Source organism: Mobula hypostoma, chromosome 29 (assembly GCF_963921235.1).
Source record: "Mobula hypostoma chromosome 29, sMobHyp1.1, whole genome shotgun sequence".
NCBI lineage: Eukaryota > Metazoa > Chordata > Chondrichthyes > Myliobatiformes > Myliobatidae > Mobula > Mobula hypostoma.
The window spans coordinates 14147431-14162279 of record NC_086125.1 but is presented as its reverse complement, the minus strand read 5'-3'; the positions used below and the strand labels follow the sequence as shown (position 1 = coordinate 14162279).

At 46.9% G+C, this 14849-nt stretch overlaps 2 protein-coding genes across 2 annotated transcripts in view; one reads left to right on the top strand and one right to left on the bottom strand.

The window, feature by feature from the left end:
- The window catches only part of nxnl1 (nucleoredoxin like 1), a 106680-nt gene extending 101607 nt beyond the window's left edge, over positions 1–5073 (top strand). The window contains exon 3 of the transcript XR_010016392.1: positions 4919–5073. The gene's annotated coding sequence lies outside the window, so the exon portion shown is untranslated. The remainder of the gene's footprint in view (positions 1–4918) is intronic.
- LOC134339401 (procollagen galactosyltransferase 1-like) overlaps positions 1–12626 on the bottom strand; it is a 58854-nt gene extending 46228 nt beyond the window's left edge. Inside the window, exon 1 of the mRNA XM_063035864.1 lies at positions 12317–12626. Within this exon, the coding sequence (XP_062891934.1) occupies positions 12317–12522 (206 nt within the window). The 5' untranslated portion in view covers positions 12523–12626. The remainder of the gene's footprint in view (positions 1–12316) is intronic.
- Between the last annotated feature and the right edge of the window lie 2223 nt (positions 12627–14849).

The following is a 14849-nucleotide window of genomic DNA, read 5'->3' as shown; positions in this document are numbered from 1 at the left end:
AAAGATGTCTGCTTTTTTGAACACAAGCGCACTCAACTGACACTATTTAAAAACTGTTCACTCAAAGCACAGTGTAGCATCTAACAGCCACTCCAGTGCACATGACTGATGCTAGTTAGAAACTTCTCGGCAACAGTCTCCTGCTCCAATTTAGCAGCGTAGTGTCCCAAATAATGAAGGGAATCCCAGTTACTTTCTTGATTGAATTTTGTTCTTTACGAGTTGGCCTAACTAAGCCGCTGCCCTGATTAACCAATGGCCCAATTAACCAAACTCCACTTGTACTTGTAGTAGGGGGAATGCGGCAGTGATTCAGTACCTTGATTCCAGTGACGGAATCTTCATCGTACAAGTGGAGAAGCAGTCAGGGCCTATCCAGAGTTCAAAAGAATAAGAAGAGATTTCATGGAAACATACAATTTTCTTACAGGAGATGAACAAGATAGATGCAAAAAGTACATTACTCTACGGTCAAATGTCTAAAACCAGAATGTCAAAAAATTGGGTTAACCATTCAGAACAGAGATAAGGAGAAACTTCTTGATCTGTGAAGTGGTGAACCTTTGGAATTCTCAACCCAAGAGGGTTATGAAGCCAGTCTCTGACCATATTCAGCACAGACATCAATAGATCTTGTGACATTAAAACTTAGTCCAGAAAAGTAGTGATATAAAAGTTTCAAAATCAGCCATAACCATATTGAATGGCTTGAGGTGTTAAATTTCTCTGTCTTGCATGATTTATTATTATATGTAGTGAGGCAAAGGAATTGAAAATGGGAATTCCAGAGATTTGAACTGTCAGCTGCAGGTACAGCTGCCAGCTGTGGGAGGATCGGATTTCGAGGTATATAGTACATGAGGCCAGAATTGGGGAAGGCAGGTATCAAGGAAGGGAATAAGATTAGAAGAGATTAAAAAGATAGGAAAGCAAATAATGTGATTTTACTACAGGAGTTTAAAAATTACTTAGGTGGGAGCTGGTATAATCAGCAAACCCAGTGTGCATTTCAAAATGGCATTTGGTACTAGTTAAGACACAAATTTTGAATGATTTCGGGTTTAACAAGAACGGGAAAAGAAAAGGGTGTGTTGGCACAATCAGACTAAGATAGAACAAAGGCATGAACCAGGGTTCGATGGCAGGTAAGCTAAGGAAAGCACATAGCTGGGCGGTAACATTAAAGTGAAAATCAACGGGCATAGATGCAATTTGAGTGAGGCTCTGGTTCAAGTTCAGTTAATTTCCAAGCAGAGAAATATTCAGTGGACGGTATTTCTGAAGTTTGCCTTTCCATATGTTGAGAAAATATCCATTACTGGTTAATTTTCCTGACAAGCAAGAAACTATGAAGAGGTGAGAAGATAAAGCTAAATACCAGCAAAAGGACATGTGGAAACTGACTTCACATTTTTCACATCATCAAGAAAGAGCAAGTAGATAAGGTAGATGTTGAAACTCAGGGCGAGTCCTAGTCTGAGACAGCCCCAGAGATTTACTCAGAAGGATGAGAGCAGATCTCATTAAAACTTACCACATACTGATGGTACATGGCAGAGTGAATGTGGAGAAGATGTTTCCATTAGTAGGAGAAACTGGAATCTGAGGGTATAGCCTCAGAATAAAGGAACCTCCCTTTAAAACTGAGATGATAAGGGATTTCTTCAGTTAGGGGGTAGTAAATCTGTGGAATATGTTGCCACAGAGAGCTGTACAGGATCAATCACTGGATGTACTCAAGGCAGAGGTTGAGAGGTTCCTGATTGGTAAGAGGGTTAAGACTTATAGGGGGAAGGTGAGAGAATTAGGTTCAAAAGAAAGTCAGCCATGATTGAACAGCAAAGCAAACACGATGGAAGAGAAGGTCTAATTATACTTACTGTACGTACAGTGGAATGCAAAAGTTTGGGCATCCTTGGTCAAAATTCCTGTTACTGTGAATAGTTAAGTGAGTAGAAGATGAACCGATCTCCAAAAGTCATAAAATTAAAGATGAAACGTTCTTTTCAACATTTTAAGCAACATTAGTGTATTAATTTTGTTTTGTACAATTTTACAGTGGGAAATAAAGGAAAGGAGCACCATGCAAAAGTTTGGGCACCCCAAGAGATTTGAGCTCTCAGATAACTTTTACCAAGGCCTCAGACCTTAATTAGCTTGTTAGGGCTATGCCTTGTTCACAGCCATCGTTAGGAAAGGCCAGGTGATGCAAATTTCAAAGCTTTATAAATACCCTTACTCCTCAAACCTTGTCCCAACAATCAGCAGCCATGGGCTCCGCTAAGCAGCTGCCTAGGACTCTGAAAATTAAAATAAATGATGTCCGCATAGCAGGAGAAGGCTATAAGAAGATAGCAAAGGGTTTTCAGGCAGCCGTTTCCTCAGTTCGTAATATAATTAAGAAATGGCAGTTAACAGGAACAGTGGAGGTCAAGCTGAGGTCTGGAAGACCAAGAAAACTCTCCGAGAGAACTGCTTGTAGGATTGCTAGAAAGGCAAATCAAAACCCCCGTTTGACAGCGAAAGACCTTCAGGAAGACTTAGCAGACCCTTGACTGCTGGTGCACTGTTCTACTGTGCAGCGACACCTGCACAAATATGACCTTCACGGAAGAGTCATTGGAAGAAAACCTTTCCTTCGTCCTCACCACAAAATTCAGCGTCAGAAATTTGCAAAGGAACATCTAAACAGGCCTGATGCATTTTAGAAACAAGTCCTGTGGACTGATGATGTTAAAATAGAATTTTTTGGCCGCAATGAGCAAAGGTATGTTTGGAGAAGAAAGAGCGCAGAGTTTCATGAAAAGAACACCTCTCCAACAGTTAAGCATGGGGGTGGGTTGATCATGCTTTGGGCTTGTGTTGCAGCCAGTGGCACGGGGAACATTTCACTGGTAGAGGGAAGAATGAATTAAATTAAATACCAGCAAATTCTGGAAGCCAACATCACACCGTCTGTAAAAAAGCTGAAGATGAAAAGAGGTTGGCTCTTTTCATGATCTTTTAATGATCCTAAGCACACCTCAAAATCCACAATGGACTATCTCACGAGGCACAAGCGGAAGGTTTTGCCATGGCCCTCACAGTCCCCCCGACCTAAACATCATCGAAAATCTGTGGATAGACCTCAAAAGAGCAGTGCATGCAAGACGGCCCAAGAATCTCACAGAACTAAAAGCCTTTTGCAAGGAAGAATGGGCAAAAATCCCCTAAACAAGAATTGAAAGACTCTTAGCTGGCTACAGAAAGTGTTTACAAGCTGTGATACTTGCCAAAGGGGGTGTTACTAAGTACTGACCACGCAGGGTGCCAAACTTTTGCTTCGGGCCCTTTTCTTTTTTTGTTATTTTGAAACTGTAAAAGATGGAAATAATAAAGTAATTTTGCTTAAAATATTAAAGAAATGTTCATCTTTAACTTTATGCCTTTTGGAAATCAGGTCATTTTTCACTCGCTTAGCTATTCACAGTAACAGAAATTTTGACCAGGGGTGCCCAAACTTTTGTATGCCACTGCACCTCAGGGTCTAATTCATCGAAGTAGACATTGGGAGATAAACCATTACTGATAATTCTCTGGCTATGAAAGAATGGGTAGGAATGGAAGTGGACGAGTTAGATGTCAGTGAAGAGGTACTAACAGGAATATGAATTGTTAGAATCACTTGATCTGAGACACTTTGGTGTAATATCAAGGAAAGGAACATATTCAAACACTATGTTCTGTGTAAAAGAATTTATATCAAGACAATGTAAGCAAATGAAAAAATGATACAGATAGGCAAGGATTCAAGAGGGTTTCTTGGAAAGAGGTGATAACATATCTGAAATGGAAAAGGGTAGTATTTGACAAGAGGGATCGGTTAAACATATTAACTAAAATGGGGCCATAAGAGAAAGCTAGATAATCTGTAGGTTAGTGGGGATAGAAGATGGATCTCCAGAAGTTGATGAGCTTACAAAGAATACGAGAAGAAACAGGAGAGAAATCAGAGAACAGCAGGAGTCTGTGACTAGAATTGAGCAAGGGGTGGGAATGAACATTACAAGATTTGTCAGTTGAAGGAAGAAAGATGCAGTGAACCAGCATATTAGTTAAGTCTCAATCTTATTGGCAAGTAAACCCATAAGCCCACCACACATTTTGGAAAAGGAATGGTGTTTAAGGTGATATTATAAGAATGCATGCAGACAAGCAATATGGTAATAAATCATCGGTTAGTTACAAAACCTCTGGTCATCTATTCATTTTGTCATTTGAGACTGTTAATGCTATTATCCATTATTAAATTGATTATATTAATTAGTGTGAAAAGCGATACTCAGGCTATACCCATAAGCCATAACACAGGGATGTTTAGCAATCTCATGGAATCTGCCACCTTGGCAACATACACCTTACAGCGCAAGAGATAACGTCAGGGCAGAACAACGACAGCCAACATCCATATTCTAGCCACCCAGGTTACAGAAATTCACCCTTATTCACAAATCACTACCCAGTAATTTGAGATGCAGAATAAAATTCACTCTTGAGTGATTTATTTGGAGAAACAAGTAAACAAACACAAAATTTTCTTCAGCTTGCGCTTCCTAACACTCCCATAGGTGACACAGCTTCACGTGATATAAAATATTTTCGAAAAACAAAACTCCCCATAACTCAGGGATCACCTCTACTAACCTTTAGAAACCATTTCTTTTAGTTTACAAGTTATTATTCAAGAAATCTTACTACACACTACATTTCTCTGAAATTAAATAAAAGCTGAATATGTTCGAAATACTCAACAGGTGAGGCAGCATGTGAGGAGAGAGAGAAAGTTTCGCCTCTTTTGGTACTGAAAACTAATTTGTGTTCTCTTTTTTGCGGTTCTGACAAAGAGTCTAAAACATTAACTCTGTTTCTCTTTCCACAGATGCTGCCTGACCTGCTGGGCATTTCTAGTATTTCCTGTTTTCATTTTACACTTTCAGCATCGGAAGTTCTTTTTTATTTTTGCCATCTGAAAATATTAAACTATTCCTACTAAATTAGTTTAATTCATTTATTGCACAAGTTGAAATCTTGAGAAATGTACTTTTTAAATTTGTAATATATATAAGTACAGGTAACACCAGCATTATGAGGAAGAGCATTCTGATAAAACCACAATAGTGTAGCAGTCAGTGTAACATTATTACTGCTTGGGGCATTCTGAAGACTGTAGTTCAATTCTGATGCTGTTCTGTAATCCCTGTGGATTATCCATTTTCTCCCCCCAGTGTTCTGGTTTCCTCCTACAGTCCAAAGAAGTAACAGGTAGATTAATTGGTCGTCGTAAAAATTGTCCCGTGATTAGGTTAGGGTTAATTGGGTTTGTTGGGAGTTGCTGGGGCAACATGGCTCCAAGGGCTTACTCCATGCTGTATTGCCAAATAAATAAAATGGTCCGTATTGCGATTTTCCGTCATGCACAGCTGTGTAATCTGCACTTGTCAAAAAATACAAGTTGATAAAATGTATTTACTTTTTACTTGCATAAGCACTGAGAGAACAAATTGTATCGCCTATTTTAAATTTTTGGGGGAATGATTTGTAAATTCTGTAAGGATGAACTGCTGCAATCCAAACAACCGTAAAGCGTTTCCCTCGGCCGTCTGATTTCTGAATGGACACTGAACTCATGAACACTACCTCACTACTTTTTTTATTTCTGTTTATGCACTACTTCTTTAATTTAACTATTTAATATATATATATATTCACACTGTGGACCCGGCTGGTGGCGTAGTGGCTTCAGCGTCGGACTTCGGTACAAAAGGTCCCGTGTTCGAATCCAGCTGTCTCCCCTGCACGCTTTCCATCCGTGCTGGGTTACGAGCTGGTGATCTCTTTGGCAATGGCAAACCACTGCTGTAACTTGCCTCGTACACGGTTCCCCACTACGTCAGAGAGGCGTGGAGGGAAATCGTCCGCTAAACTCCGGATGCAACGTACCTTTCCTTTCCAATCATACTGTAATTCTCAGTTTTTCTCTCTATTATGTATTGTATAGTACTGCTGCCACAAAGTTACCAAGTTTCACGACATATGCCGGTGGTATTAAACCCGATTCTGGTTCAGAAGGATCACCTATAGCGGGCCTGAAGGCTGGAGCCAAGTGTAAGGTAGTGACAGAGTATCAAAATACCTTTGTGGAAGTTCATTGAAAATATGAAACCAAAACAAAAGATTAACTGTTCGTGTAACAACTTCCTTGTATGTGTTAAAGAAGTCTGTAACAAAATTATATTACTGCTTTTACATCACCCGAAATTCTCCACAGTGCCCTCTTGTTCACTTTGAAAGATGAGAAGTATAAAGCCAGGAAGTTCAGGATAAAATTACTAGCTGCTCTATTTACATGCAAGATAATCACACAGAAATAGACTTCACACCAGGCTTGCTCAATAGCCTGGATACTTACTTAAGTAGGTTAGCTAGCTGGTGTGGTACAGAAATAGTGGTGTTCTCAGATGAAATTCTGAAGTGAGAAGAGAAAATGCTGGGAAAACTCAGCGGGTCAAGCAACTTCCAAGAGAAACAGTTAACATTTCAGACCCGTATGGGTCCTAGCTATGCCTGCCTTTTTGTTGGGTTTGTGGAACAATCTATGTTCCGTGCCTATTCTGGTATCTGTCCCCCACTTTTCCTTCGCTACATCGACGACTGCATTGGCGCTGCTTCCTGCACGCATGCAGAACTCGTTGACTTTATTAACTTTGCCTCCAACTTTCACCCTGCCCTCAAGTTTACCTGGTCCATTTCCGACACCTCCCTCCCCTTTCTAGATCTTTCTGTCTCTGTCTCTGGAGACAGCTTATCCACTGATGTCTACTATAAGCCTACTGACTCTCACAGCTATCTGGACTATTCCTCTTCTCACCCTGTCTCTTGCAAAAACGCCATCCCCTTCTCGCAATTCCTCCGTCTCCGCCGCATCTGCTCTCAGGATGAGGCTTTTCATTCTAGGACGAGGGAGATGTCTTCCTTTTTTAAAGAAAGGGGCTTCCCTTCCTGTACTATCAACTCTGCTCTTAAACGCATCTCCCCCATTTCACATACATCTGCTCTCACTCCATCCTCCTGCCACCCCACTAGGAATAGGGTTCCTCGGTCCTCACCTACCACCCCACCAGCCTCTGGGTCCAACATATTATTCTCCGTAACTTCCGCCGCCTCCAACGGGATCCCACCACTAAGCACATCTTTCCCTCCCCCCCCCCCGCATTCCGCAGGGATCGCTCCCTACGCAACTCCATTGTCCATTCGTCCCCCCCATCCCTCCCCACTGATCTCCCTCCTGGCACTTATCCGTGTGGGCGGAACAAGTGCTACACGTGCCCTTGCACTTCCTCCCTTACCACCATTCAGGGCCCCGGACAGTCCTTCCAGGTGAGGCAACACTTCACCTGTGAGTCGACTGGGGTGATATACTGCGTCCGGTGCTCCCGATGTGGCCTTTTATATATTGGCGAGACCCGACGCAGACTGGGAGACCGCTTTGCTGAACATCTACGCTCTGTCCGCCGGAGAAAGCAGGATCTCCCAGTGGCCACACATTTTAATTCCACATCCCATTCCCATTCTGACATGTCTATCCACGGCCTCCTCTACTGTAAAGATGAAGCCACACTCAGGTTGGAGGAACAATACCTTATATTCCGTCTGGGTAGCCTCCAACCTGATGGCATGAACATCGACTTCTCTAACTTCCGCTAAGGCCCCACCTCCCCCTCGTACCCCATCTGTTACTCATTTTTATGCACACATTCTTTCTCTCACTCTCCTTTTTCTCCCTCTGTCCCTCTGAATATACCTCTTGCCCATCCTCTGGGTCCCCACCCCCTTGTCTTTCTTCCCGGACCTCCTGTCCCATGATCCTCTCGTATCCCCTTTTGCCTATCACCTGTCCAGCTCTTGGCTCTATCCCTCCCCCTCCTGTCTTCTCCTATCATTTTGGATCTTCCCCTCCCCCTCCAACTTTCAAATTCCTTACTCACTCTTCCTTCAGTTAGTCCTGACGAAGGGTCTCGGCCTGAAACGTCGACTGCACCTCTTCCTACAGATGCTGCCTGGCCTGCTGCGTTCACCAGCAACTTTGATGTGTGCTGCTTGAATTTCCAGCATCTGCAGAATTCCTGTTGTTAACATTTCAGACCTGGAAGCTTCGTCACAGCGTTGCAGCCTTTTGTCTCCATTAAGCTTTCAACTTGGTCGACTGTCGCGGCTTCCAATCTGCCAGGTGGTCTCCAGCCTGGTGGACCAGGGAGGTCAGCAATTTCAGGGATGGGAGACCAAGAGGAAACATACTGCTCCTTCAAGCCCATGGAGAAGATGTGATGTCTTACTGCCACTGTGAAGCTTTGAAGTTATTTATTTTTTTGAGATACAATGCGGAATAGGCCCTTCTGGCCCTTCGAGCAGCACCACTTAGCAGTCCCCCGATTTAATCCTAGCCTAATCACGGGACAATTTAGAATTATCAATTCACCTACTAACCGGTACATCTTTGGACTGTGGGAGGAAACCGCAGCTCCCAGAGGAAACTCATGTGATCACAGGGAGAATATACAAACCCCTTACAGGCAGTAGCGGGAATTGAACCCGGGTCACCTGCACTGTGAAGCATTGTGCCACCCCAAGTTAAATCCCGTAAACATCATCGTAATTCCTGCCTTGGAGAAGGTAGACTGCTCACATCTTGCCCAGATTTACAACAGTAAAACAAAAAGTATCAAATGCAGTCAGCAACACCACACACCATCAATTTCCTCAAATTAAAACCCATGCTCCAGGTAATCCAAAACTAACCCCAATTCTTCTGGTGCAAAACAAAATATGGGGAAAAAGGGTTTTCATCAACAAGCATGACTTTATGCAGTGTAAAGTTTTGGAAAAATGCCTCTACTGATGAGCAGAGGTAAGAAGAGAGATGGGTAGCAATGGAAGTAGTTGACCCTTATGATGAAAAGTTCGTACCTTAAAAGCACAGCGCTGAGTTCCACAGTCACAACGCTTTGAACAATCTTACACTGTGTGAGACATTGGCTAGAAAGGAGGGTGGACCCACTGAATGATAACTTTACAGCACACCTGTGGGTGCCGGACAAGTTGTCTAAATGATGAGTGGTTAAGGCAATGAGTGAGTGGTTAAGGCGCTCCCAAGTTGTGGTCATCAGCATCTATATGGATGCTGACCTGGTGTTTATCTTCTTCTTTTAAATGCCTCAGTAATTCAACTTGCATAATAAATAATTTTAACTAATTTAGTATGTAAGAATCGGAGAAGTTTAATCTTCAGAAAATGAAAATATAAAGCAGTCTCTCCTCCATGGGCAACGTCTACCCTTCTTGCCGCTTGGTAAGGCACCAACATAATCAAAAATCAGCACTGCTGCACACATTTTCTGCCCGAACACATCCCCCGCCCACTCTTCACATCAAACAGAAGATACGAAATCTTGAAAACGTGACACCAGACTCAAAGACAGTTTCTATCCCACTGTTATGAGACTACTGAAGGGACCTTGTGTACAAAAAAATGAACACTTGACCTCACAATTTACATCACCTTGCCCCTTATTCTATTTACTTGTTTGTTTATTGAGAATCAGCACCGAATAGGCCCTTTGATCCATGCCGTCCACCGATTTTAAACCTAGCCTAAAGACAGGACAATTTACAATGACCAATTAACCTACTGACCAGTATGTCTTTGGACTGTGGGAGGAAACCCACACGGACACAGGGAGAACGTACAAACTCCTTACAGGCAACGATGAGATTTGAACCCCGATCGCTGGCTCAGTGGAGTGTTGTGTTAACCACTACGCTACCGTGCCATCCCGCTTGCTGTCAACTGTTCCTTTACTCTACATTCTGTTATTTGTTTTTCCCCATTGAACTACCTCAACGTAACAGGTGCCTAAGGTTATCCGTATGGCTGGCAAAGTTTTTTCACTACATCTCAGAATACACGTGATAATAAAGAAAAACTATTCCAGTTTATCGAAGTGAGAGAAAGGACCAAGGAACACACTAACCCTAAGCTAACTTAATGGTGCAGAGACAGCAGCATAAACCGTACCGCAGCACAAAAGTCAGGAACAAAAGGCTCCAGGACAGCTTCTTCCACCAGGCCATCAGACTGATTAATTCACACTGATACAATTGTATTTCTATGCTATATTGACTGTCCTGTTGTACATACTATTTATTACAATTACTATAAATTGCACATTGCACATTTAGACAGAGATGTAACATAAAGGTTTTTACTCCTCATGTATGTGAAGAATGTAAGAAATAAAGTCAATTCAATTCAATACACTGTTGTCTCTGGTGAACAAGTCAAAAAGCAGACAACACAAATAATAGTCAAATGTATCATGAGGAAAAGTCTTTCTTGCACACAGAATAGCTGCCATTCAAAGCTCTCCAACAGTATCAGTGAATGATATTAAAGATTTTTAAAACCTGGATTGTTTCCAATTTCTCAGGAACCACCTCTCGGTGAAGACAGATTATTGATCAGAGCCTGATATGCAAACACCAATGCCCATGAATGGAAAAGCCTATCATCAGGGTGAATATATTTTACATGAACAGTAAACTGGACTTTGTTCGAGAAACAGCATCTGTAAGCCCATGTGTGACCTGCACCAGACTTCAGATAACCAGTTTCTCCACTTTCCATCAGACCTGGGAAAGGTCACTGACATGAAACGCCGTTTCTTTTTCCACACACGTTGTGTGGTGTGCTAAGCAGCTCCTTCTTTATCTGTTTCTACTTCAGATTTTTAGCAATTACAGCATTTTGCTTTTTGCTTCATGGACAGTGAACTCCTAAAGGCGGAGCATCAGTACAACAGCTGGCAAAGCATTCCAGAGACTCAGCTTTTGGAGAAAATCAGCCCACGTTTCTAGGAATAAATGATATCCTTCCCTTTACAGAGGAACATAAAATGGGACTAACTTCATACGTACCTTAACATAAAATTTGCTTTTTAAAAAAGCAAAAACTTTAACAACAAAATAGTTTAACTATTTAAATATTATACTCTTCTGGTGTGCAAGTGGTGATTATCGTACTTCAGACATTACCCTTCTCTTCCCCTCTCACCTGTATCCTCCCCACTAACCACCACTAGATTCTGTAAGCTGCACGCAACACACATCAAAGTTGTGGTGAACACAGCACGCCAGGCAGCATCTCTAGGAAGAGGTACAGTCGACGTTTCAGGCCGAGACCCTTCGTCAGGACACTGGTTCAGCCTGAAACGTCAACTGTACCTCTTCCTAGAAATGCTGCCTGGCCTGCTGCATTCACCAGCAACTTTGATGTGTGTTGCTTGAATTTCCAGCATCTGCAGAATTCCTGTTGTTTGTCTGTAAGCTGCACCTTCACTTATACCAGTGCTATGATTTGAGAATTCCCTCTCTTAACCTCTCCAACTCTTTGCATTTAATGCTCTCCTTAAAACTTATTCCTTGTCCATCTTGCTTCCTGTGAACTAATTGTGGTCCACATAATTCTATGATTGCACCTTCCTTCCTTTGTGGATTTCTACCCCAAACACAGATCAGTTCTCTCACCTCCGTTCTCTAATCTCCCACTTTCATTTTTCCCAAATCACCAATCCACTCCCCTTATTTCCACCATCATCCTTTCCATCTCTTCTCCTGCCCATTATGTCTTCCTCCTAGTCTGCCATGATCCCCTCTCTATTGTTCTGACCTCTTCCTCCCCCATCTGCACCTTTGCCCCACTTCACTCCCTCCTCGTTGCCTTCTTACCATCTTCTCCCACTTCTCTCTTGCTTCGTTATCTACCACCTTCACTCCCCTCTTCACTACGTTCTCCATTCATGTACTTCCCTCACTCACTGTCCCCATCCCCATCAATTCCTAATCTCCACTGTTGATTCCTGTCCTTTTCCCTATCATAACTCCGCTCTCTTACCCCCCTCAACCTTCCACAATCCCCTCGCCCTCCAACCACTACCTTCTCCTCAAATCACTACCCTCCCACTCCATTTCGAATCCAACCCCTCCCTTCCCCAACGTCCCTACCGCCGTTCTCTGCTCCTGTAATCCACCAACTCCATAACCCCCTCAAACTCCTGCCCTCCAACCACTCCCTCAGTCAATGCCCCTGCCTCCCTTCTCTGCTCCCACCCCTCTCTCCACTCCCCATCCTCAACCCTCCATAATCCCCTCACCCTCCAACCACTACCTCCTCCTCAAACCCTTGCCCTTCGACCACAACTTCGCTCATCCCCTCCCTACCTACCACAGACTGAGCCTGTCCTTGGGGTACCGGAGCCCCTCGATGCGGCCCAGGAAGGCCGGCAGTCCGTGCGCGCTGTTGCGGGCGATGATGGCGATGAGGACCCGCGGAGAGAGCAGCGGCGACTCCTCGGACCAGCGCTCCTCCGGGAAGTAGGCCAGGGTCAGAGCGGGGAAGAGCGCGGCCAGCAACAGCGAGCGGCAGGACATGATGCGGCGAGGCCGAAACTGCAAGAACTCGCTCGGAGCGCGGCAGCTCTGCTGCCTGACAGCAGGTCGGACCGCCCCCGGCCTCAGGGCGGAGCCGACCAGGGGCAGAGGGGCGCCGGGGGTGAGTGGGGGGAGGGGCGTGTGGGTGTGAGGGGGAGGGGCTAGCTGTGGGGGAGGGGGAGGAGGAGGTGGGGTGAGGAGGGGAGGGGATTGCTGTGGGGGAGGGGATTGCTGTGGGGGAGGGGGAGGAGGAGTTGGGGTGAGGGGAAAGGGCAGGGGGCAAGCTGGGAGAGGGGAGGAGTAGTTGGGGTGCATGGAGGAGTAAGCTGGGGGGAGGACAGGTAAGAGGAGAAGAGGAAGGAGTGAAAGGGAAGGGGTGAGAGGGGAGGGGGAAGGGGTGAGAGGGGAGGGGGAGGGGTGAGAGGGGAGGGGGAGGGGTGAGAGGGGAGGGGTGAGAGGGGGGAGGGGAGGGGTGAGAGGGGAGGGGAGGGGAGGGGTGAGAGGGGAGGGGAGGGGAGGGGAGGGGTGAGGGGGAGGGGAGAGGGGAGGGGAGGGGTGAGAGGGGAGGGGAGAGGGGAGGGGGAGGGGAGGGGAGGGGAGGGGGAGGGGAGGGGAGGGGAGGGGAGGGGGAGGGGAGGGGAGGGGAGGGGGAGGAGGGGGAGGGGAGGGGAGGGGGGAGGAGGGGGAGGGGAGGGGAGGGGGAGGGGGGGAGGGGGAGGGGAGGGGGAGGAGGGGAGGGGAGGGGGAGGGGAGGGGGAGGGGAGGGGGGAGGGGAGGGGGGGGGAGGGGGAGGGGGGGAGGGGAGGGGAGGGGAGGAGGGGGAGGAGGGGGAGGGGAGGGGGAGGGGGAGGAGGGGAGGGGAGGGGAGGGGAGAGGGGAGGGGAGGGGGAGGGGTGAGAGGGGAGGGAGGGGAGGGGAGGGGGAGGGGGAGGGGTGAGAGGGGAGGGGGAGGGGAAGGGGTGAGAGGGGAGGGGGTGAGAGGAGAGGGGGGTGAGAGGAGAGGGGGGTGAGAGGGAAGGGGGAGGGGGGTGAGGGGGGTGAGAGGGGAGGGGGAGGGGTGAGAGAGGGGAGGGGGAGGGGTGTGAGAGGGGAGGGGGAGAGGGGAGGGGGTGAGGGGAGGGGGAGAGGGGAGAGAGGGAAGGGGGAAAGAGGGAAGGGGAAAGAGGGGAGGGGGAGGGGGAAAGAGGGGAGGGGGAAAGAGGGGAGGGGGAGGGGGAAAGAGGGGAGGGGAAGGGGGCAGGCGGGTGAGGGGAGAAGTGTTCGAGGAGGGGAGGGTGAGTTGGGAGGAGGGAAGGGAGAGATTGGATGAGGGCAAATGGGGAGGGTAAGGGGAGTGGGGAGAGGAGGATGGGGAGATGGGGAGAAGGGGAAAGTTAGGGGAGAGGGCGAGGGAGAGTTGGGGAAGGTTAGGCAAGAGTGGGGGGGAAGGTTAGGGGAGGAGGATGGGAAGTTGAGGGAAGGTTACGCGAGAGGGTAAGTGGTTGAGAAGAGGAGGAGATTGGGGTGGGGTGGGGTGGGGGAGGGGGAGTTGAAGGGGTAGTTGAGGTGTTCAGGAGGAGCGTTTTTGAGGGCAAGGGAAGGGGAGTGTGGAGTGGAGGGAGGGTGAAGTGGGGGGGATGAGGGTGGATGATTTGAGCAGTGGGAGTAAGAGCAGGAGTGGTGGCAAGGGGGAGGGAAAGTGGGGGGTGAAAGGGGAAGGTGTTGTGAGAGCTGTGATAGGGAAGGGGTGGGAAAGAGGGTATGGTTGGGGATGGAGGAGAAGGCATTGGAGTGGGGAGAAGTAGTGGGAGGTGAAGGGGATAGGTAGGTTTGGAGGAGAAGAGGGAGGTGTGGGGAGAGGGAGAAGGTTGGGAGGGAGAGGTAGGGAAGAAGGGGAGGGGTAGTGAGAGGGGACAGGGGCTGGGGAAAGAGGTAGGGGTTGGAAGGAGGGAATGGGGGAGTGACAGAGTGGAGAGGGGATGGGAAAAGGGATTGAGGAAGGTAGATCCGAGGGGAAGGGGTGAGGCAAGTGGCAGAGGAGCTGGAGAGAAGGAAGAGACGAAGAAGAGCAGCAGTTATGGAGAGGGAAGTGGGAGTGAAAGGGGAGGGGCAGGGAAGGGTGAAGGGAGTGAATGAGGGGTAAGGAAGGGGGCAGAGGAAGGATAGAGGTGGAGTGAAGAAGCAGCAGAGGGGAAGGGGAAATAAGAGGGGAGAGGGAAGTAGTGGGGGGTATAATGGATGGAGAGGAAGGGGATGGTGGATTAAGGAGGGTAGTAGAGTGGGGGAAGAGCGGAGGACTGACGATAGAGGAGAGAGGTGGGGAGTAGGCGGAGGTGATTGGGGAGGGA